The sequence below is a fragment of the Leptodactylus fuscus genome, chromosome 2, assembly GCF_031893055.1.
Source record: "Leptodactylus fuscus isolate aLepFus1 chromosome 2, aLepFus1.hap2, whole genome shotgun sequence".
Lineage (NCBI taxonomy): Eukaryota > Metazoa > Chordata > Amphibia > Anura > Leptodactylidae > Leptodactylus > Leptodactylus fuscus.
The window spans coordinates 71725196-71742759 of NC_134266.1; the positions used below are offsets into that span (position 1 = coordinate 71725196).

Genomic DNA, 17564 nt, shown 5'->3' on the forward strand with positions numbered 1-17564 from the left:
TCTATGACCAGCCGTAATACTAATAGACAGAATGTCCCATAGACGGCAATACAGTTGTATTGCCGTCTATGGGACTTGCAATCAAGTGACCGCAGGCTCAAGCCCCCGGGGGTAAATAAAATAGTAAAAAAAAAAAAAAAAGCTTTAAAAATATAAATAAAAGCTCTAAATCACCTCCTGTCCCTAGAAAAAAAAAAAAAAAAAAAATATATATATATATATATATCATAAACCACCGGGTTTCTTTTCAATAAAAGGTGATCTAAGCAATAGATATTCCCCAAAATGGTATAACTAAAAAGTACAGCTGGCCCCACAAAAAAAAACACTCTATGCGTCCCCGTACAGCTGCAGGGTCACCTGTCAATGTGGCCTTGCAGCTGTTGCAAAACTACAACTCCCATATATTAAATATTTTACCATTTTTTGCTTCAAAATTTTTTTTTCCCTATTTTCCTCCTCTAAAACGGTACTTTAAAACTCAAAAAGCACGAAGCAATTGTGTTTTTTTTCCTTTATAAATGTGATTGCAGTTTTCTATTCATGTGAATCCATTTGTTTAACTCATGTACACACTAATCTTTTTTTCACATTACCAGGATGTACAAAATCAATCACTCGCATATGGATTCAAAGTTAATTTTCACGAGAGCAAGATTGCACTTTGAAACAAAAAAAAAGGTATTTCCGCTATCCACCAACTGGCCGTACAACAGAACGTAAGTGATTTTGGGAGTGGGAGACATGCATGAGAAGCCCTGGGACTAATCTTAAAGAGAAGTCTTCAGAAATGGGTTACTTACAGCTGATATCGGTCTGTCCTCATCTCTTTTACTACATTCAAATACAGGTTCAGTGTAATGGTGCAGACCCACGCTAGCGCACACCAATCTATAAAGCAAGGAGGACAAATGGGTTATAGAGCAATTTAAATACAGTTTGTGTAAAGTTTCCATTTTTAGATTTATAACAATGACTTGAATACTATAGTGACATATTGTGTAGAATCAACATAATAGAAAATATCCAACATTTTGTAAGACTGCAGCATCATGATAGCAAACGGCAAAGCTGAAGATCACTAAACTAAAGTTTACAAATATTAGGGTTACATTTTGTTCCGAAACACATTTGATGGCCAAACTGATATATTACTTCTGCCTTATTTTAGTATTGATTCTCTGAATGTTCCGCCTACAGGGTTCACGCTTGCTGTGCTGTTTATTCCCTTGTCACCTGCTGCCACTGGCTGCAATAAGCTTCAGATCTATTACACTGGAAGAAAGAGATTACTTCCTATCCTGCCACTTCTCTATTAACATCGCTTCTCCATGTGGCTGCGCAGACTTAAGTGTTAGATAGGAGCTAAGCAGCAGCCTAAGGCCGGGATATAGGATGTGACAAGGCTCTTTTTGGTACTGCACGTCATACGTGAGGTTCTCTCTTCCTCCTCGAACTTCAAGTGCGACTTTTGTCCAGATTTTCTAATTTTAGAATAAGGGACTGTCTATATTACACAATATGGTGTTACTACAGTAATACAAATACACCATGCAGCAGTTCACAAAAATGCTTTATGCTGCTTTGCATTATAATGTCTCGTATTGTCCACTCATGTATCCTTCGATTTGTACAATTCAGCAGAATATGTTGGTACTATGCAAATAAAGATAATATTATTCTTATTATAGTGGTGACTTCCTAACTCTACCTTGCAGATGTAGCTGGATAGAAGGGTCTGATATACTGAATTTTAATATATTCCGAGTTCATGTTCTCAAGTAAAATAAGCCACTGCCAGAGGTGCATTGCAGCTACCCTATATAATAGGAATACATGCATGCTTAGCCCCACCAAGCCAAGCCATGCATGTCTACGGGTAGTCTAGATGAATAGCTATTGGCCAAATGAGTGTTTAGCAGTCATCTATGGGATTCACCACCATAATAATAATAATAATAATAAATTTTATTTATATAGCGCCAACATATTCCGCAGCGGTGTACAATTTGTAGGGTTCAAATACAGACAGAAAGATACATTACAAAGAAAATCATTTCACACAATGGGACTGAGGGCCCTGCTCGCAAGAGCTTACAATCTATGAGGTAGAGGGGGTGACACAAGAGGCATCAGGGGCGGTATTGCTTATACAGAGGCCAGACCCTTTTGTAATAGAGGTGACTGTCATTGCATAAACATAAGACTTTATGAGCCGTTGACAGTCGTGTCCTTTAACATGTGGATGGAGCTTGGACCTATGGAGTTAGCATGAGATGACATCATATCATGTGGGGAAATGTGGGAGCGGGGACAGAGGAGGGTTAAGGGTTTACGTTAGACATTGTGATAGGCTTGTCTGAAAGGATGTCTTTAGTTTGCGTTTGAAGCTGTAGAAATTGGGAGTTAATCTGATTGTCTGGGGTAGAGCATTCCAGAGAAGTGGTGCAACTTGGGAGAAGTCTTGTATACGAGCGTGGGAGGTTCTGATAATAGAGGATGTAAGTGTTAGGTTATTGAGTGAACAGAGAACACGAGTTGGGCGATAGACAGAGATGAGGGAGGAAATGTAGGGAGGTGCGGCATTATGGAGAGCCTTGTGGATGAGAGTAATAACTTTATATTTTATTCTATAATGAATAGGCAGCCAGTGTAGTGACTGGCACAGACCAGAGGCATCGCTGTAGCGTCTAGACTGATAGATGAGCCTGGCCGCTGCATTCAGGATAGATTGTAGAGGGGAGAGTTTAGTGAAGGGAAGACCGATAAGTAAGGAGTTACAGTAGTCAAGGCGAGAATGAATCAGAGAGACAATAAGTGTCTTTAGTGTATCTCTGGTAAGGAAAGGGCGTATTCTGGAGACATTTTTGAGGTGGAGGTGGCATGAACGTGCGAGTGATTCAATATGAGGGGTGAAGGAAAGGTTTGCGTCAAACATGACCCTGAGGCAGCGGGCCTGCTGCCTAGGAGTTATAGTAAGACCTGAGACTGCAATGGATATATCAGGGACAGATCTATTAGATGGTGGAAACAGTAGTAGTTCAGTCTTGGAGAGATTTAGTTTCAGATAGAGTGAGACTTGATATTTGAGACAGCAGAGAGACAGTTGTTGGTGTTCTGTATGAGTGCAGGGGTGATGTCCTACCTTTATTATGGAAGGGAGCAGAATAAGTAAAAAGAAATAAAAAATAATATTTTTCATAAAGATAAGCCAGGCAGCTAAGATGGCCATAATAATAACCTAGCAGTCTGACAATAACTGGTAAGCAAACAGTCATCAGCCATGATTTGGCCATTGACATGGGAAGCACAGGCATATAATTTCAGTTTGGCATGGATGGGGCAATATGTGGCTGTCAATCAATTTGAGTTTTTCTTAGTTCACCAGAATACAGATATATAGACAGGAAGATCCATTTTGTTAGTTCATTGTTTGCCATACAGCAGTCTTTGGTTAACTCCTGTTAAGTCCCAAGCTTCGTAACTGATATGACAGCCATTAGCTTGTCACTGTCTCAGAGCGGAATCGTCAGGTTCAACCAACAAAAATCGATGTCTATGGTCAACTGCAGCTTTAATTATGGCCTGAGCGGCCCCACAATCCCTGACCCATTTAATCCCAAATTGCTGACTTTGATAGCAGGAGATGTAACTTCAGAAAGGTCTAATCAGTTCAGACCTCCTGTTTGGTTGATGATATGTTTGTTTACACGTATTTTTAGCTCCCCGGTTTCAGTTACTACGATGGATCGCTGTGCACAAATGTTCTCAGTGTGTCACCTTATTCCATCTGTTTTTCCTGCCATCTATCAGAGCAAAACCAGTTAGCAGTCAATGAAAACATGCAATCCTCTATCATTTTACTAATTGTGCTCTTCAGAAGAAAACAAAGAGACTTGTCAGTGCAAGCTATCAAAGCGCCATTTAAGCTTACTTGTCAAACCTTTAGTTAAATTACATAGTGGCGAATTAACCCAGTGAATATGGTCTGCACTTATTGGTTTCCCGTTAGTGAAGAATGAAAATAAGGGAATATTGCAAACCATTGAGTCTTTACATCGATTACTGAATCAGATAATGGATTCCTGTCTTTGAGTTATTTGTCATCTAGACTGTGCTAATAATCCAGTTCGGAAGGCAATGCATTTCTATTCTGTTTTGGTTTCTTATACATGCCATTAATTCAGCTAGACAGAGATGTAAAGCTGATCATGAGCAGTCCTAAATATTTTACAATTGTCAGTCCTAATAGGTCTCTCTAAAAACTATCAGTTCAAACCAATGAGAACTGTGTCAATTTCAGACAAATACAGTTGTGTCCTTCCAAACCTTTACCCTTAGTTGGATGGGTCTAGACATGTGCCATAGCAAATTAGACTCGGTCTCAAAAGTCTCCCAACCAAGTGCACTACCAGAAGACATACAATAGCATCCCCTCCTCCGTGCCACTGCACCAACACCTCGGAGAGGCGGATGGGAAGAATTTGTGCAATTTAGATGGGATGTGGTACCATCTGGTCAGAAGTTTGTACCCCGCAAGGATCCTAGAGCACTAGGTCATGAGCAGTCCTAAATATTTTACAATTGTCAGTCCTAATAGGTCTCTCTAAAAACTATCAGTTCAAACCAATGAGAACTGTGTCAATTTCAGACAAATACAGTTGTGTCCTTCCAAACCTTTACCCTTAGTTGGATGGGTCTAGACATGTGCCATAGCAAATTAGACTCGGTCTCAAAAGTCTCCCAACCAAGTGCACTACCAGAAGACATACAATAGCATCCCCTCCTCCGTGCCACTGCACCAACACCTCGGAGAGGCGGATGGGAAGAATTTGTGCAATTTAGATGGGATGTGGTACCATCTGGTCAGAAGTTTGTACCCCGCAAGCATCCTAGATCATATTCAGATCTACCTCCCACTTAGACAAGTAGGAGTGCTTTTAGTCTGAGAAGGGGAGACCACAGCAAATAAAATTCAGACAGGGTGTGCCTGACCCGAATCAGGCCCTCTAACATTGTGAGAGCAGTCTATTGTAGCCCAGGGAGTCGGGCAACGAAGCTAGAAAGTGCGTGAGCAGGAGAACTCACCACTGACCCAGTGAGGGGAGGTTCGGGTCAGAAAGTAGATCATGATTGAACAGCCAGTGGCCACCCAATCGGAAGTGCATGGTTCTCTGCCTACCCGCCTGTAAATGACCATTTCTTTCAAAGTTTTCTTTATTATTTTGGAAAGTTGTTAAGAATTCTCGGAAGAAGGTTCAATCTCCTCCTGCACAGTATTCATTTTATCTGGTGTCATTGGAGGTTCTTCCAGAAGCACTTCTGTCTCAAGGCGAGGTTGTGGGGTATTGATGCCTTTTGTTTGTGGTCTGTTTCCCTCTTGCATTATTACTAGCTATTTTTAGAGGAGCTCAGACTACTATTGCCTGAGCCTGATCTCTATGCCTTCATACTGCTATAGAACAAGTGTAAATCTCTTTCTCAAGCCTGAGATGTCTCTGTAATATGACTTCAGCACTGGACTCATCCCTTCCACAATTCCCATGAAGCAGCAAATCTTCATTGTGCCATGATCTTGCTTCGTTAGCATCTGCACAGGCCTGTGTAATGAGCGCTGCCATCTCTGGCTGATACGCGCTTCTTTTGACACTGTTTCTAGACATTGTCAATCATCTTCTGCATAGTCTTGTCTGTCCACGTCAGCTGGCACAATTCTGTCACAGTTTTCAGCACTTTGGTCATAATAGATTGATGGAATAGTATCTCTACTTTGCTGTAGACAAGAATTTATCAGAAACAGGCAGCCATTGATGGAGTCAAAGTATGATTTTAACCTACAATGGACTTGTATACATCATTATTTGCCATCTATAATGGTTCCCCTATGGGCAATGCATATTACTTAATTTTCTGAACATCTTGAGATGTTTGCTACATCCCAGTGAAGGTTAAAAGAAAGATCATGTATATAATATTGGATGTTGTGACCATGAAATGTACTGCAGCTTTTTGTTAGTTTTGTTGAGTAAGGGTCAGTTCACACAGAGTTTTTTGCAAGCGGATTTTGACTGTGAATCCACCTCAAAATCCGCATGAAAAACAGGCTCCCATTCATTTCAATGGGAGTCATTAGTGGAAAAAAAGTGACATGACCTATCTTTAGGTGGATTCCGCCTGGAAAAACACATTGAAGTAATGTATTTTTGGCGCGGTTTTTGCAAAAGAAACGCTTCAAAATCTGCTAGCCTTTTCTAAGAGAAGAAGCTTCCAGGTCCATATAGTGTGCAGGAGCAAAAAAACCATGTCAAAAACAACGCTAAAAAAGCGTCAAACCCACGTCATGTCAAAAACTACGTCAAAAAAGTTTCCTAATTTCTAAATCAGATTTTTTTAGCTTTCAAAAAACTGTGTGAACTAAGAGAACTAATATTTTTGCTAAAAACTTTACACCACACAAACCTGAAAATCCAGTTGTAAAGATAGTTAAAGGGGTTGCATCAAAGGATACTGGTCAAAGGGGGTCCAACTGAAGAGACTGCCACTGATCATAAGACTAGGGGTCCCAAGTCCCACAGCTTGAATAGAGTGACACCCCACATACACACTGTTGCTCCACTTAATTCTATGGAACTCACAAAAATACTCAAGTACAGTGCTCAGATATCATGTGTAGTTTTTTCCCTAATAACATAGTGGCTCTGGAGGATTAATGGGCCATTTCACTAACCCTTAGGCTGAGGCCCCACGTTGCAGAAACACAATTTTTTTGTTGCAGATGCTGCAATTTTTTGAGCCAAGGCCAAGAATGGCTACAAAAGGAATGGAAAACATATAGGAAGTTCTTCTACCTTCTGCTCAATCCACCGCTTTGGCTCAAAAAAATTGCAGTAAATCTGCAACAACAAAGAAAGGTGCGTTTCCTCAACGTGGGGCCTTACACGTAAGGTCAGAAATTTTATTAGCCAGATAAAGGGGAGAAAAACACAAACAGTTAACCACAAGCTCCAGTGTCACATACCCAACAATACAAATCATAGTATCTCATTTATTAAATTCAGTTACATCTGAAGGTAGGGAAACGCAAGCAAAAAATGCTGCGGAAAAGAAACACAGTAGAAAAGCATTGTGTTTTTTTCCACAGTGTTTTTCTCTATGGACTTCCTTTTTTTTTTTTTTTTTTTAATGTCTATTGTGAGCCCCATATAGGGTCACAATGTAATTTCTTTTTTTCCCCCCTATCTGTATGTCTTTGTAGAAAGGGAGGAAATCCACGCAAACACGGGGAGAACATACAAACTCCTTGCAGATGTTGTTCCTGGTGGGATTTGAACCCAGGATCCCAGCACTGCAAAGCTGCAGTGCTAACCACTGAGCCACTGTGTTGCCCCTTTCTCTATGGACTTTCTGCCCATATTATACCTATAGGGAAAACACAGCATTTCCGCTGGAGATTTTTTTTATTCAATGTGTGGATGGGATTATCCAGAATTGAACCAAAGTCAAGAGTGGCTGCAAAAATGGCTCAATTCACTCCTGGCTTTGGCTCAAAAAAAAAATAAATTGCAACAAAAAAAAGCTGCATTTCCGCAAGGTGGAGCCTTATCCTTACAAAGACTCTTGTATGAAGGGCAGACCTCTCCCATTGTTGGGTCTGCTAGTTTCTTGAACCTTTCAATTACTTGTGGTGATATCTATATCTTTATTTTGCATCTGTTATGGAATCAATATCGCTGCACTTGGCGTTTAGTAAAATCCTGTTTTACAATGTATTTGTTCGGTTGTGATTTTGATAAATCTGTTTAAGTGCTGTGTCACCTTGTAAGAAATCTACTGACATGTGATAAGAGCAAATGCTATATCTTGTTATAACAACACTGGCTTTAGAACTATTGGCCTATGATAAGTAGAGCAGGAATGAAATCCACGTGTACAGATAAACAGTTACTAATATAACCTAATACTAGCAGGTTTTATGGGGTTTAGAACCACTGGCCAGAAAGCAGCTATCTCCTCAATCTCAAAACTCTAATCCTACAATAAAAAAACAACAAACACAGCAACTGAGAAGAACTTACAAAAGACAAAAATTCAGTTGGATGTTCCCATATTTACATTGGTTTTATTATGTTTTACCACTGTTACTAATAATACATCACTTACTGAAAATGAAGGATTTTCCTAGGATCACTGTATTCTGACAACTATAACTTTTTTACTGTTTTGTTAACGGAGATAAGTAAAGGCTTTTTATTTGCTAGGCAAGCTGTATATTTTATTGGTACATATGACTTTTTGATCATTTTTTGGTATTTGTTGGGGAAAATGAAGTGACGCTATTATTAGAGATGAGCGAACACTAAAATGTTCGAGGTTCGAAATTCGATTCGAACAGCCGCTCACTGTTCGAGTGTTCGAATGGGTTTCGAACCCCATTATAGTCTATGGGGAACATAAACTCGTTAAGGGGGAAACCCAAATTCGTGTCTGGAGGGTCACCAAGTCCACTATGACACCCCAGGAAATGATACCAACACCCTGGAATGACACTGGGACAGCAGGGGAAGCATGTCTGGGGGCATAAAAGTCACTTTATTTCATGGAAATCCCTGTCAGTTTGCGATTTTCGCAAGCTAACTTTTCCCCATAGAAATGCATTGGCCAGTGCTGATTGGCCAGAGTACGGAACTCGACCAATCAGCGCTGGCTCTGCTGGAGGAGGCGGAGTCTAAGATAGCTCCACACCAGTCTCCATTCAGGTCCGACCTTAGACTCCGCCTCCTCCGGCAGAGCCAGCGCTGATTGGCCGAAGGCTGGCCAATGCATTCCTATGCGAATGCAGACTTAGCAGTGCTGAGTCAGTTTTGCTCAACTACACATCTGATGCACACTCGGCACTGCTACATCAGATGTAGCAATCTGATGTAGCAGAGCCGAGGGTGCACTAGAACCCCTGTGCAAACTCAGTTCACGCTAATAGAATGCATTGGCCAGCGCTGATTGGCCAATGCATTCTATTAGCCCGATGAAGTAGAGCTGAATGTGTGTGCTAAGCACACACATTCAGCACTGCTTCATCAAGCCAATACAATGCATTAGCCAGTGCTGATTGGCCAGAGTACGGAATTCGGCCAATCAGCGCTGGCCAATGCATTCTATTAGCCCGATGAAGTAGAGCTGAATGTGTGTGCTAAGCACACACATTCAGCACTGCTTCATCAAGCCAATACAATGCATTAGCCAGTGCTGATTGGCCAGAGTACGGAATTCGGCCAATCAGCGCTGGCTCTGCTGGAGGAGGCGGAGTCTAAGGTCGCTCCACACCAGTCTCCATTCAGGTCCGACCTTAGACTCCGCCTCCTCCGGCAGAGCCAGCGCTGATTGGCCGAAGGCTGGCCAATGCATTCCTATGCGAATGCAGACTTAGCAGTGCTGAGTCAGTTTTGCTCAACTACACATCTGATGCACACTCGGCACTGCTACATCAGATGTAGCAATCTGATGTAGCAGAGCCGAGGGTGCACTAGAACCCCTGTGCAAACTCAGTTCACGCTAATAGAATGCATTGGCCAGCGCTGATTGGCCAATGCATTCTATTAGCCCGATGAAGTAGAGCTGAATGTGTGTGCTAAGCACACACATTCAGCACTGCTTCATCAAGCCAATACAATGCATTAGCCAGTGCTGATTGGCCAGAGTACGGAATTCGGCCAATCAGCGCTGGCCAATGCATTCTATTAGCCCGATGAAGTAGAGCTGAATGTGTGTGCTAAGCACACACATTCAGCTCTACTTCATCGGGCTAATAGAATGCATTGGCCAGCGCTGATTGGCCAGAGTACGGAACTCGACCAATCAGCGCTGGCTCTGCTGGAGGAGGCGGAGTCTAAGGTCGGACCTGAATGGAGACTGGTGTGGAGCGATCTTAGACTCCGCCTCCTCCAGCAGAGCCAGCGCTGATTGGCCGAATTCCGTACTCTGGCCAATCAGCACTGGCTAATGCATTGTATTGGCGTGATGAAGCAGTGCTGAATGTGTGTGCTTAGCACACACATTCAGCTCTACTTCATCGGGCTAATAGAATGCATTGGCCAGCGCTGATTGGCCGAATTCCGTACTCTGGCCAATCAGTGCTGGCCAATGCATTCTATTAGCTTGATGAAGCAGAGTGTGCACAAGGGTTCAAGCGCACCCTCGGCTCTGATGTAGGAGAGCCGAGGGTGCACTTGAACCCTTGTGCACCCTCAGCTCTGCTACATCAGAGCCGAGGGTGCGCTTGAACCCTTGTGCACACTCTGCTTCATCAAGCTAATAGAATGCATTGGCCAGCGCTGATTGGCCAATGTATTCTATTAGCCTGATGAAGTAGAGCTGAATGTGTGTGCTAAGCACACACATTCAGCTCTACTTCATCGGGCTAATAGAATGCATTGGCCAGCGCTGATTGGCCAGAGTACGGAACTCGACCAATCAGCGCTGGCTCTGCTGGAGGAGGCGGAGTCTAAGATCGCTCCACACCAGTCTCCATTCAGGTCCGACCTTAGACTCCGCCTCCTCCAGCAGAGCCAGCGCTGATTGGCCGAATTCCGTACTCTGGCCAATCAGCACTGGCTAATGCATTGTATTGGCTTGATGAAGCAGTGCTGAATGTGTGTGCTTAGCACACACATTCAGCTCTACTTCATCGGGCTAATAGAATGCATTGGCCAATCAGCGCTGGCCAATGCATTCTATTAGCGTGAACTGAGTTTGCACAGGGGTTCTAGTGCACCCTCGGCTCTGCTACATCAGATTGCTACATCTGATGTAGCAGTGCCGAGTGTGCATCAGATGTGTAGTTGAGCAAAACTGACTCAGCACTGCTAAGTATGCATTCGCATAGGAATGCATTGGCCAGCCTTCGGCCAATCAGCGCTGGCTCTGCCGGAGGAGGCGGAGTCTAAGGTCGGACCTGAATGGAGACTGGTGTGGAGCGACCTTAGACTCCGCCTCCTCCAGCAGAGCCAGCGCTGATTGGCCGAATTCCGTACTCTGGCCAATCAGCACTGGCTAATGCATTGTATTGGCTTGATGAAGCAGTGCTGAATGTGTGTGCTTAGCACACACATTCAGCTCTACTTCATCGGGCTAATAGAATGCATTGGCCAATCAGCGCTGGCCAATGCATTCTATTAGCGTGAACTGAGTTTGCACAGGGGTTCTAGTGCACCCTCGGCTCTGCTACATCAGATTGCTACATCTGATGTAGCAGTGCCGAGTGTGCATCAGATGTGTAGTTGAGCAAAACTGACTCAGCACTGCTAAGTCTCTGCATTCGCATAGGAATGCATTGGCCAGCCTTCGGCCAATCAGCGCTGGCTCTGCCGGAGGAGGCGGAGTCTAAGGTCGGACCTGAATGGAGACTGGTGTGGAGCGATCTTAGACTCCGCCTCCTCCAGCAGAGCCAGCGCTGATTGGTCGAGTTCCGTACTCTGGCCAATCAGCGCTGGCCAATGCATTCTATTAGCCCGATGAAGTAGAGCTGAATGTGTGTGCTTAGCACACACATTCAGCTCTACTTCATCAGGCTAATAGAATACATTGGCCAATCAGCGCTGGCCAATGCATTCTATTAGCTTGATGAAGCAGAGTGTGCACAAGGGTTCAAGCGCACCCTCGGCTCTGATGTAGCAGAGCTGAGGGTGCACAAGGGTTCAAGTGCACCCTCGGCTCTCCTACATCAGAGCCGAGGGTGCGCTTGAACCCTTGTGCAGCCTCGGCTCTGCTACATCAGAGCCGAGGGTGCGCTTGAACCCTTGTGCACACTCTGCTTCATCAAGCTAATAGAATGCATTGGCCAGCACTGATTGGCCAGAGTACGGAATTCGGCCAATCAGCGCTGGCCAATGCATCCCTATGGGAAAAAGTTTATCTCACAAAAATCACAATTACACACCCGATAGAGCCCCAAAAAGTTATTTTTAATAACATTCCCCCCTAAATAAAGGTTATCCCTAGCTATCCCTGCCTGTACAGCTATCCCTGTCTCATAGTCACAAAGTTCACATTCTCATATGACCCGGATTTGAAATCCACTATTCGTCTAAAATGGAGGTCACCTGATTTCGGCAGCCAATGACTTTTTCCAATTTTTTTCAATGCCCCCAGTGTCGTAGTTCCTGTCCCACCTCCCCTGCGCTGTTATTGGTGCAAAAAAGGCGCCAGGGAAGGTGGGAGGGGAATCGAATTTTGGCGCACTTTACCACGTGGTGTTCGATTCGATTCGAACATGGCGAACACCCTGATATCCGATCGAACATGTGTTCGATAGAACACTGTTCGCTCATCTCTAGCTATTATGTTATTTTGCACATTGCAGTATTTTTTTTTCCTTACAGCATTCACTGTACAGGATAATTAACACTATGCACTAAGCTTATATGAACATGGGGACACCAAACATGTTTATTTCTGTTTACGTTATGCGTTTTTTTTTTGTGTTTTTTTTTATGTAAAGGGGGATTTCCTTTATTATTTATTTTTTTAATCTTTGTTTTTAATTTTTTAATTTTTTTTTTCAATGTTCCACAAGGGGATCCAATGCTTGGATTTCTGATCCCCTGACTGACATGACAACCCCTCAGATAAGGGGTGGTGGGGGTAACACAGCCAAGTACTGTAAATAGTGCCACAGGAACAGCAACCAGCGCGGTTTTAGAAATCGCAGGATGTCAATTATATCTATGGAAAGACCAGCAGATTCCCCCGTAGATATAATTGTAACAGAAAGTCCACGGAGGAGAACTCAGCGAACTTTCTGTTTAAAGCGTTGCAGGAAGAACCGCGATGCGTTCCCGCCGCAATTTTTCCCGTAGTGCTTTAGAGTTGGGGCCTTAGCCTAAAGAAGCACCCTTAAGATACATCAGGTTTATCATGCAGCATCAGTCACTGTGATAAATCTGGGACATTTTCATTGTCAGCCTGGGGAGTGTTTACACTGCCTAAGTATTAAATGTGAGCCATCACAACCCTGTCTCAGGGAAAACTGGATTTGTCGTCTACAGCATCCAATCAGAGCTTAGCTTTTATTTCATAAATGGCACTGGATACATAAAAGTTGCTCTATGATTGGCTAAATGCAACAAGGTAAGGATCTTTATTATTAGGTTTATTATTATTATTATTATTATTATTATTGCGCCCATTGTTTTTCATTTGTCTATTTTATCTTATTATTTTTTAAAACAAAATGAATTGTATTTATAATATATAAGGGAGCCTTCACACGGAGTAAACTCGCGTGTATTTTTGCAAAATGCACGTGTAAAAATACACGTGTAAAAATAAGACTCCCATTGACTTCAATGACATTTTACAGGCGTATTTTTACATGTGTAAAAAATATCAATGAAGTCAATGAGAGTCTTATTTTTACACGTGTATTTTTACACGTGCATTTTGCAAAAATACACGCGCGTTTACTCCGTGTGAAGGCTCCCTAAGTGATTTACATAATACAAATGTCTATGATAGTGATGAACATTGGCTTCTAGTCGAATATGAGAATAAAGTACCCCTACTGCAGACCCCACAAGCTGTCCAGAGCAGATAATATTTTATTACAAAGAAGGAGAAGCCTGGAAAGTGGTAAAGATTGACTCAAGAAGATTTTTAGCTCAATAAGCCTAGACAAACAGAGTAAACAGTTTTCTGTATTTTCATGACTATGAAAATAGTATACTCACACTGAAGGCATCAAAACTATGAAATAACACATGTGGAATTATACATGTAACAAAAAAGTGTGAAACAACTGAAAATATGTCTTATATTCTAGGTTCTTCAAAGTAGCCACCTTTTGCTTTGATTCCTGCTTTGCATACTCTTGGCAATCTCTTGATGAGTTTCAAGAGGTAGTCACCGGAAATGGTTTTCACTTCACAGGTGTGCCCTGTCAGGTTTAATAAGTGGGATTTCTTGCCTTACAAATGGGGTTGGGGCCATCAGTTGTGTTGTGCAGTAGTCAGTTGTGCTGAAGTCAGGTGGGTACACAGCTGATAGTCCTACTGAGTAGACTGTGTTATGGCAAGAAAAAAGCAGCTAAGTAAAGAAAAACGAGTGGCCATCATTACTTTAAGAAGTGAAGGTCATTCAGTCCGAAAAAATGGGAAAAATTTGTCCCCAAGTGCAGTTGCAAAAACCACCAAGCGCTACAAAGAAACTGGCTCACATGAGGACCGCCCCAGGAAAGGAAGACCAAGAGTCACCTCTGCTACGGGGGATAAGTTCATCCGAGTCACCAGCCTCAGAAATCGCAGGTTAGCAGCAGCTCAGATTAGAGACCAGGTCAATGCCACACAGAGTTCTAGCGGCAGACACATCTCTACAACAACTGTTAAGAGGAGACTTTGTGCAGCAGGTCATCATGGTAAAATAGCTGCTAGAAAACCACTGCTAAGGACAGGCAACAAGCAGAAGAGACTTGTTTGGGTTAAAGAACACAAGGAATGGACATTAGACCAGTGGCAATCTGTGCTTTGGTCTCGATGAGTCCAAATTTGAGATCTTTAGTTCCAATGTGCAATGCAGAAAAGGTGAATGGATGGACTCTACATGCCTGGTTCCCACCATGAAGCATGGAGGAGGAGATGTGATGGTGTGGGGGTGCTTTGCTGGTGACACTGTTGGGGATTTATTCAAAATTGAAGGCATACTGAACCAACATGGCTACCACAGCATCTTGCAGCGACATGCTATTCCATCCGGTTTGCGTTTAGTTGTACCATCAAACATACCTCCAGGCTGTATAAGGGCTAGTTGACCAAGAACGAGAGTGAAGGGGTGCTATGCCAGATGACATGGCCTCCAGACCTGAACCCAATCAAGATGGTTTGGGGTGAGCTGGACCGCAGAATGAAGGCAAAAGGGCCAACAAGTGCTAAGCATCTCTGGGAACTGCTTCAAGACTGTTGGAAGACCATTTCCGGTGACTACCTCTTGAAGCTCATCAAGAGAATGCCAAGAGTGAGCAAAGCAGTAATCAAAGCAAAAGGTGGCTACTTTGAAGAACTGAGAATATAAGACATATTTTCAGTTGTTTCACACTTTTTTGTTAAGTATATAATTCAACATGTGTTAATTCACAGTTTTGATGCCTTCAGTGTGAATCTACAATTTTCATAGTCATGAAAATACAGAAAACTCTTTGAATGAGAAGGTGTGTCCAAACTTTTGGTCTGTACTGTATGCTTTAACAGTCACTAGAATATGGAGCAAATATTGTCCAATTGAAATGTAGTGCTCCTCTATCATATGTTCTAGGGCGTGTGGCTTCTAGTACACTTATTTTGCATTTAAAGAGGACCTTTCATCACCTCCAGCATGTCCAACTCATTGCATCATCTAATAGGTGCTACTCTACTGATTCCAGCTCAGTCGAAATTTTTTTCTCTAGCCAACCACCATTCCCGAGCAATCAGTGCTGTAACTTTTAGTGCCTGATAAGCTATTTAGACTCTGTACTATCAGGAGGTCGGTGTCAGGCAGGAGCAAGCAAGGGTTGTGTTTCTTAGCTCTGATACTGGTTGCCTATACATTGGCGACCAAAAAGAATGCACCATTTCACAAAACGATGAAAAAAATTATTGTAGCGAAAATTATTTCTTGTCTTTTTTCCATTTCTAGCCTCTTGTCTCCTGGATGACGAGTATTTGACAATTTTGTACATGTACATTTGGTACATTTTTCAGTCGATTTCGTAGTAGGAGGTAGTTGCAGGGACTCAACTTATACATATCACATACATTTGACAAAACTACAAGTCTGAATATAATCCTGGAGATACCCCTTTAAATCCTTATATGATCTCTGTGGATACTGATATTGGATCTGCCAACCAGTATCTCATCCTACAGATTTATTTATTTACTGTACATTTCTAATAACGGCCTTATATTTCTGTAGTTCCAATAGACTGTACACATTTATGGTCTGTACTTGCATACTACCTGATTTAGGTAAACGGTAAGGGGACGTTCACACTACCGTCGGTGTCTGACATGTAGTGTCCGCTCCTAGTGTCCGCTCAAAATCTGTCACGGACACTAGGAGCGGACACTAGATGTGTCCGTGACACCTGTCATTCACTTTAATGGGCATCGGGTGCGTTCTTTTGCACTCCGTGCCCGTCCTTTCCTGTCCGCAAGAGAAGATGTCCGACTTCTCAAGCGGACAGAAAAACCCTGCATGCAGGGTTCCTCTGTCCGCTTGAGAAGTCGGACATCTTCTCTTGCGGACAGAGAAGGAAGGGCACGGAGTGCAAAAGAACGCACCAGATGCCCATTAAAGTGAATGACAGGTGTCACGGACACAGCTAGTGTCCGCTCCTAGTGTCCGTGACAGATTTTGAGCGGACACTAGGAGCGGACACTACATGTCAGACACCGACGGTAGTGTGAACGCTCCCTAACAGTCTTCTCCTGACCATTGTTTCAGCTTTAGCCTCAAGTTTTATGTTTTGAAGAGAAAATGAACCAACAAACAAACAATGATGAAAATTTGTGCCTGAGTAGTCCAGTCCTTAACATCTGATGTTGACTTTTGACTTTGATCCCGGATTATGGAACCTGACTGATGTCTGCTTCTAACTCCTGATATCTATTGCAGACAGCTGACTTTTAAACCACACCATAAATTGTGAGTCTGATACCTGATCTAAGTCCACCAAAGTAGCACTGATATATGAATTAGACACCTTCATTTACATGTCTATGATCCTTGATGTGTGACATTGACATCTGACACCAGACGATAACTGACTGATTCCTGAACCTCATTCCTGACCTTGATACCAAACACTGATACCTGACTCTGACATGTGACACTGACACCTGATGCCAATATCTGATTGACCCCAACTTCTTACTGTGACACCTGACTCCTCACACTTATACCTGACTAGGTTGCTGACATGAACCTCTGAAACCTGACCATGACCCTGAAGCCAATACCTAGCATTTTACTCTTATATCTGACTCTGATACTTGGCCATGACATGTGATCCTGACATCTGAGCCCTGATGCTTGCAACTAACACATCTGATAACTGATTTCTGACTTATCGCTGACATATGATGTCAGTACATGACTCTGACCTCTGATATATCTACCTTTGAGATCTGACCCTGACATTTGACCCTTACACTGACCATGACATACAATCCTGACATCTGAACCCTAAGACTGACAATTGAAGCCTACATCTGACTCTAATCGCTGGTCTTCTGACTTACGCCTGACATTTGATGACAGTGTCCGACTCTGACCTCTGATGCTGGAATCTACCTCTAAGACATGATAGAATGACTGATATATGACTCTGATTAATACTTGACTATGACAGAGGACCCCTGATGCTGATGTTTGACACTTACATATTACTCTGACCACTGATCTCTTACCCCTGACATTTCATTATTTTGATCTCTAAGGGGGCATTCACACTACGTATACTGAAGCTTATTCTGAACGTAAAACACGTTCAGAATAAGCGGCGTCTAAAGCAGCTCCATTCATTTCTATGGGAGCTG

At 42.8% G+C, this 17564-nt stretch overlaps 1 protein-coding gene across 1 annotated transcript in view; it reads right to left on the reverse strand.

Moving 5' to 3' along the window:
- Nucleotides 1–17564, reverse strand: part of LOC142194690 (uncharacterized) — a 352778-nt gene that overhangs the window by 244687 nt on the left and 90527 nt on the right. Inside the window, exon 6 of the mRNA XM_075263977.1 lies at nucleotides 804–891. Coding sequence (XP_075120078.1) covers nucleotides 804–891 — 88 coding nt within the window. The remainder of the gene's footprint in view (nucleotides 1–803; nucleotides 892–17564) is intronic.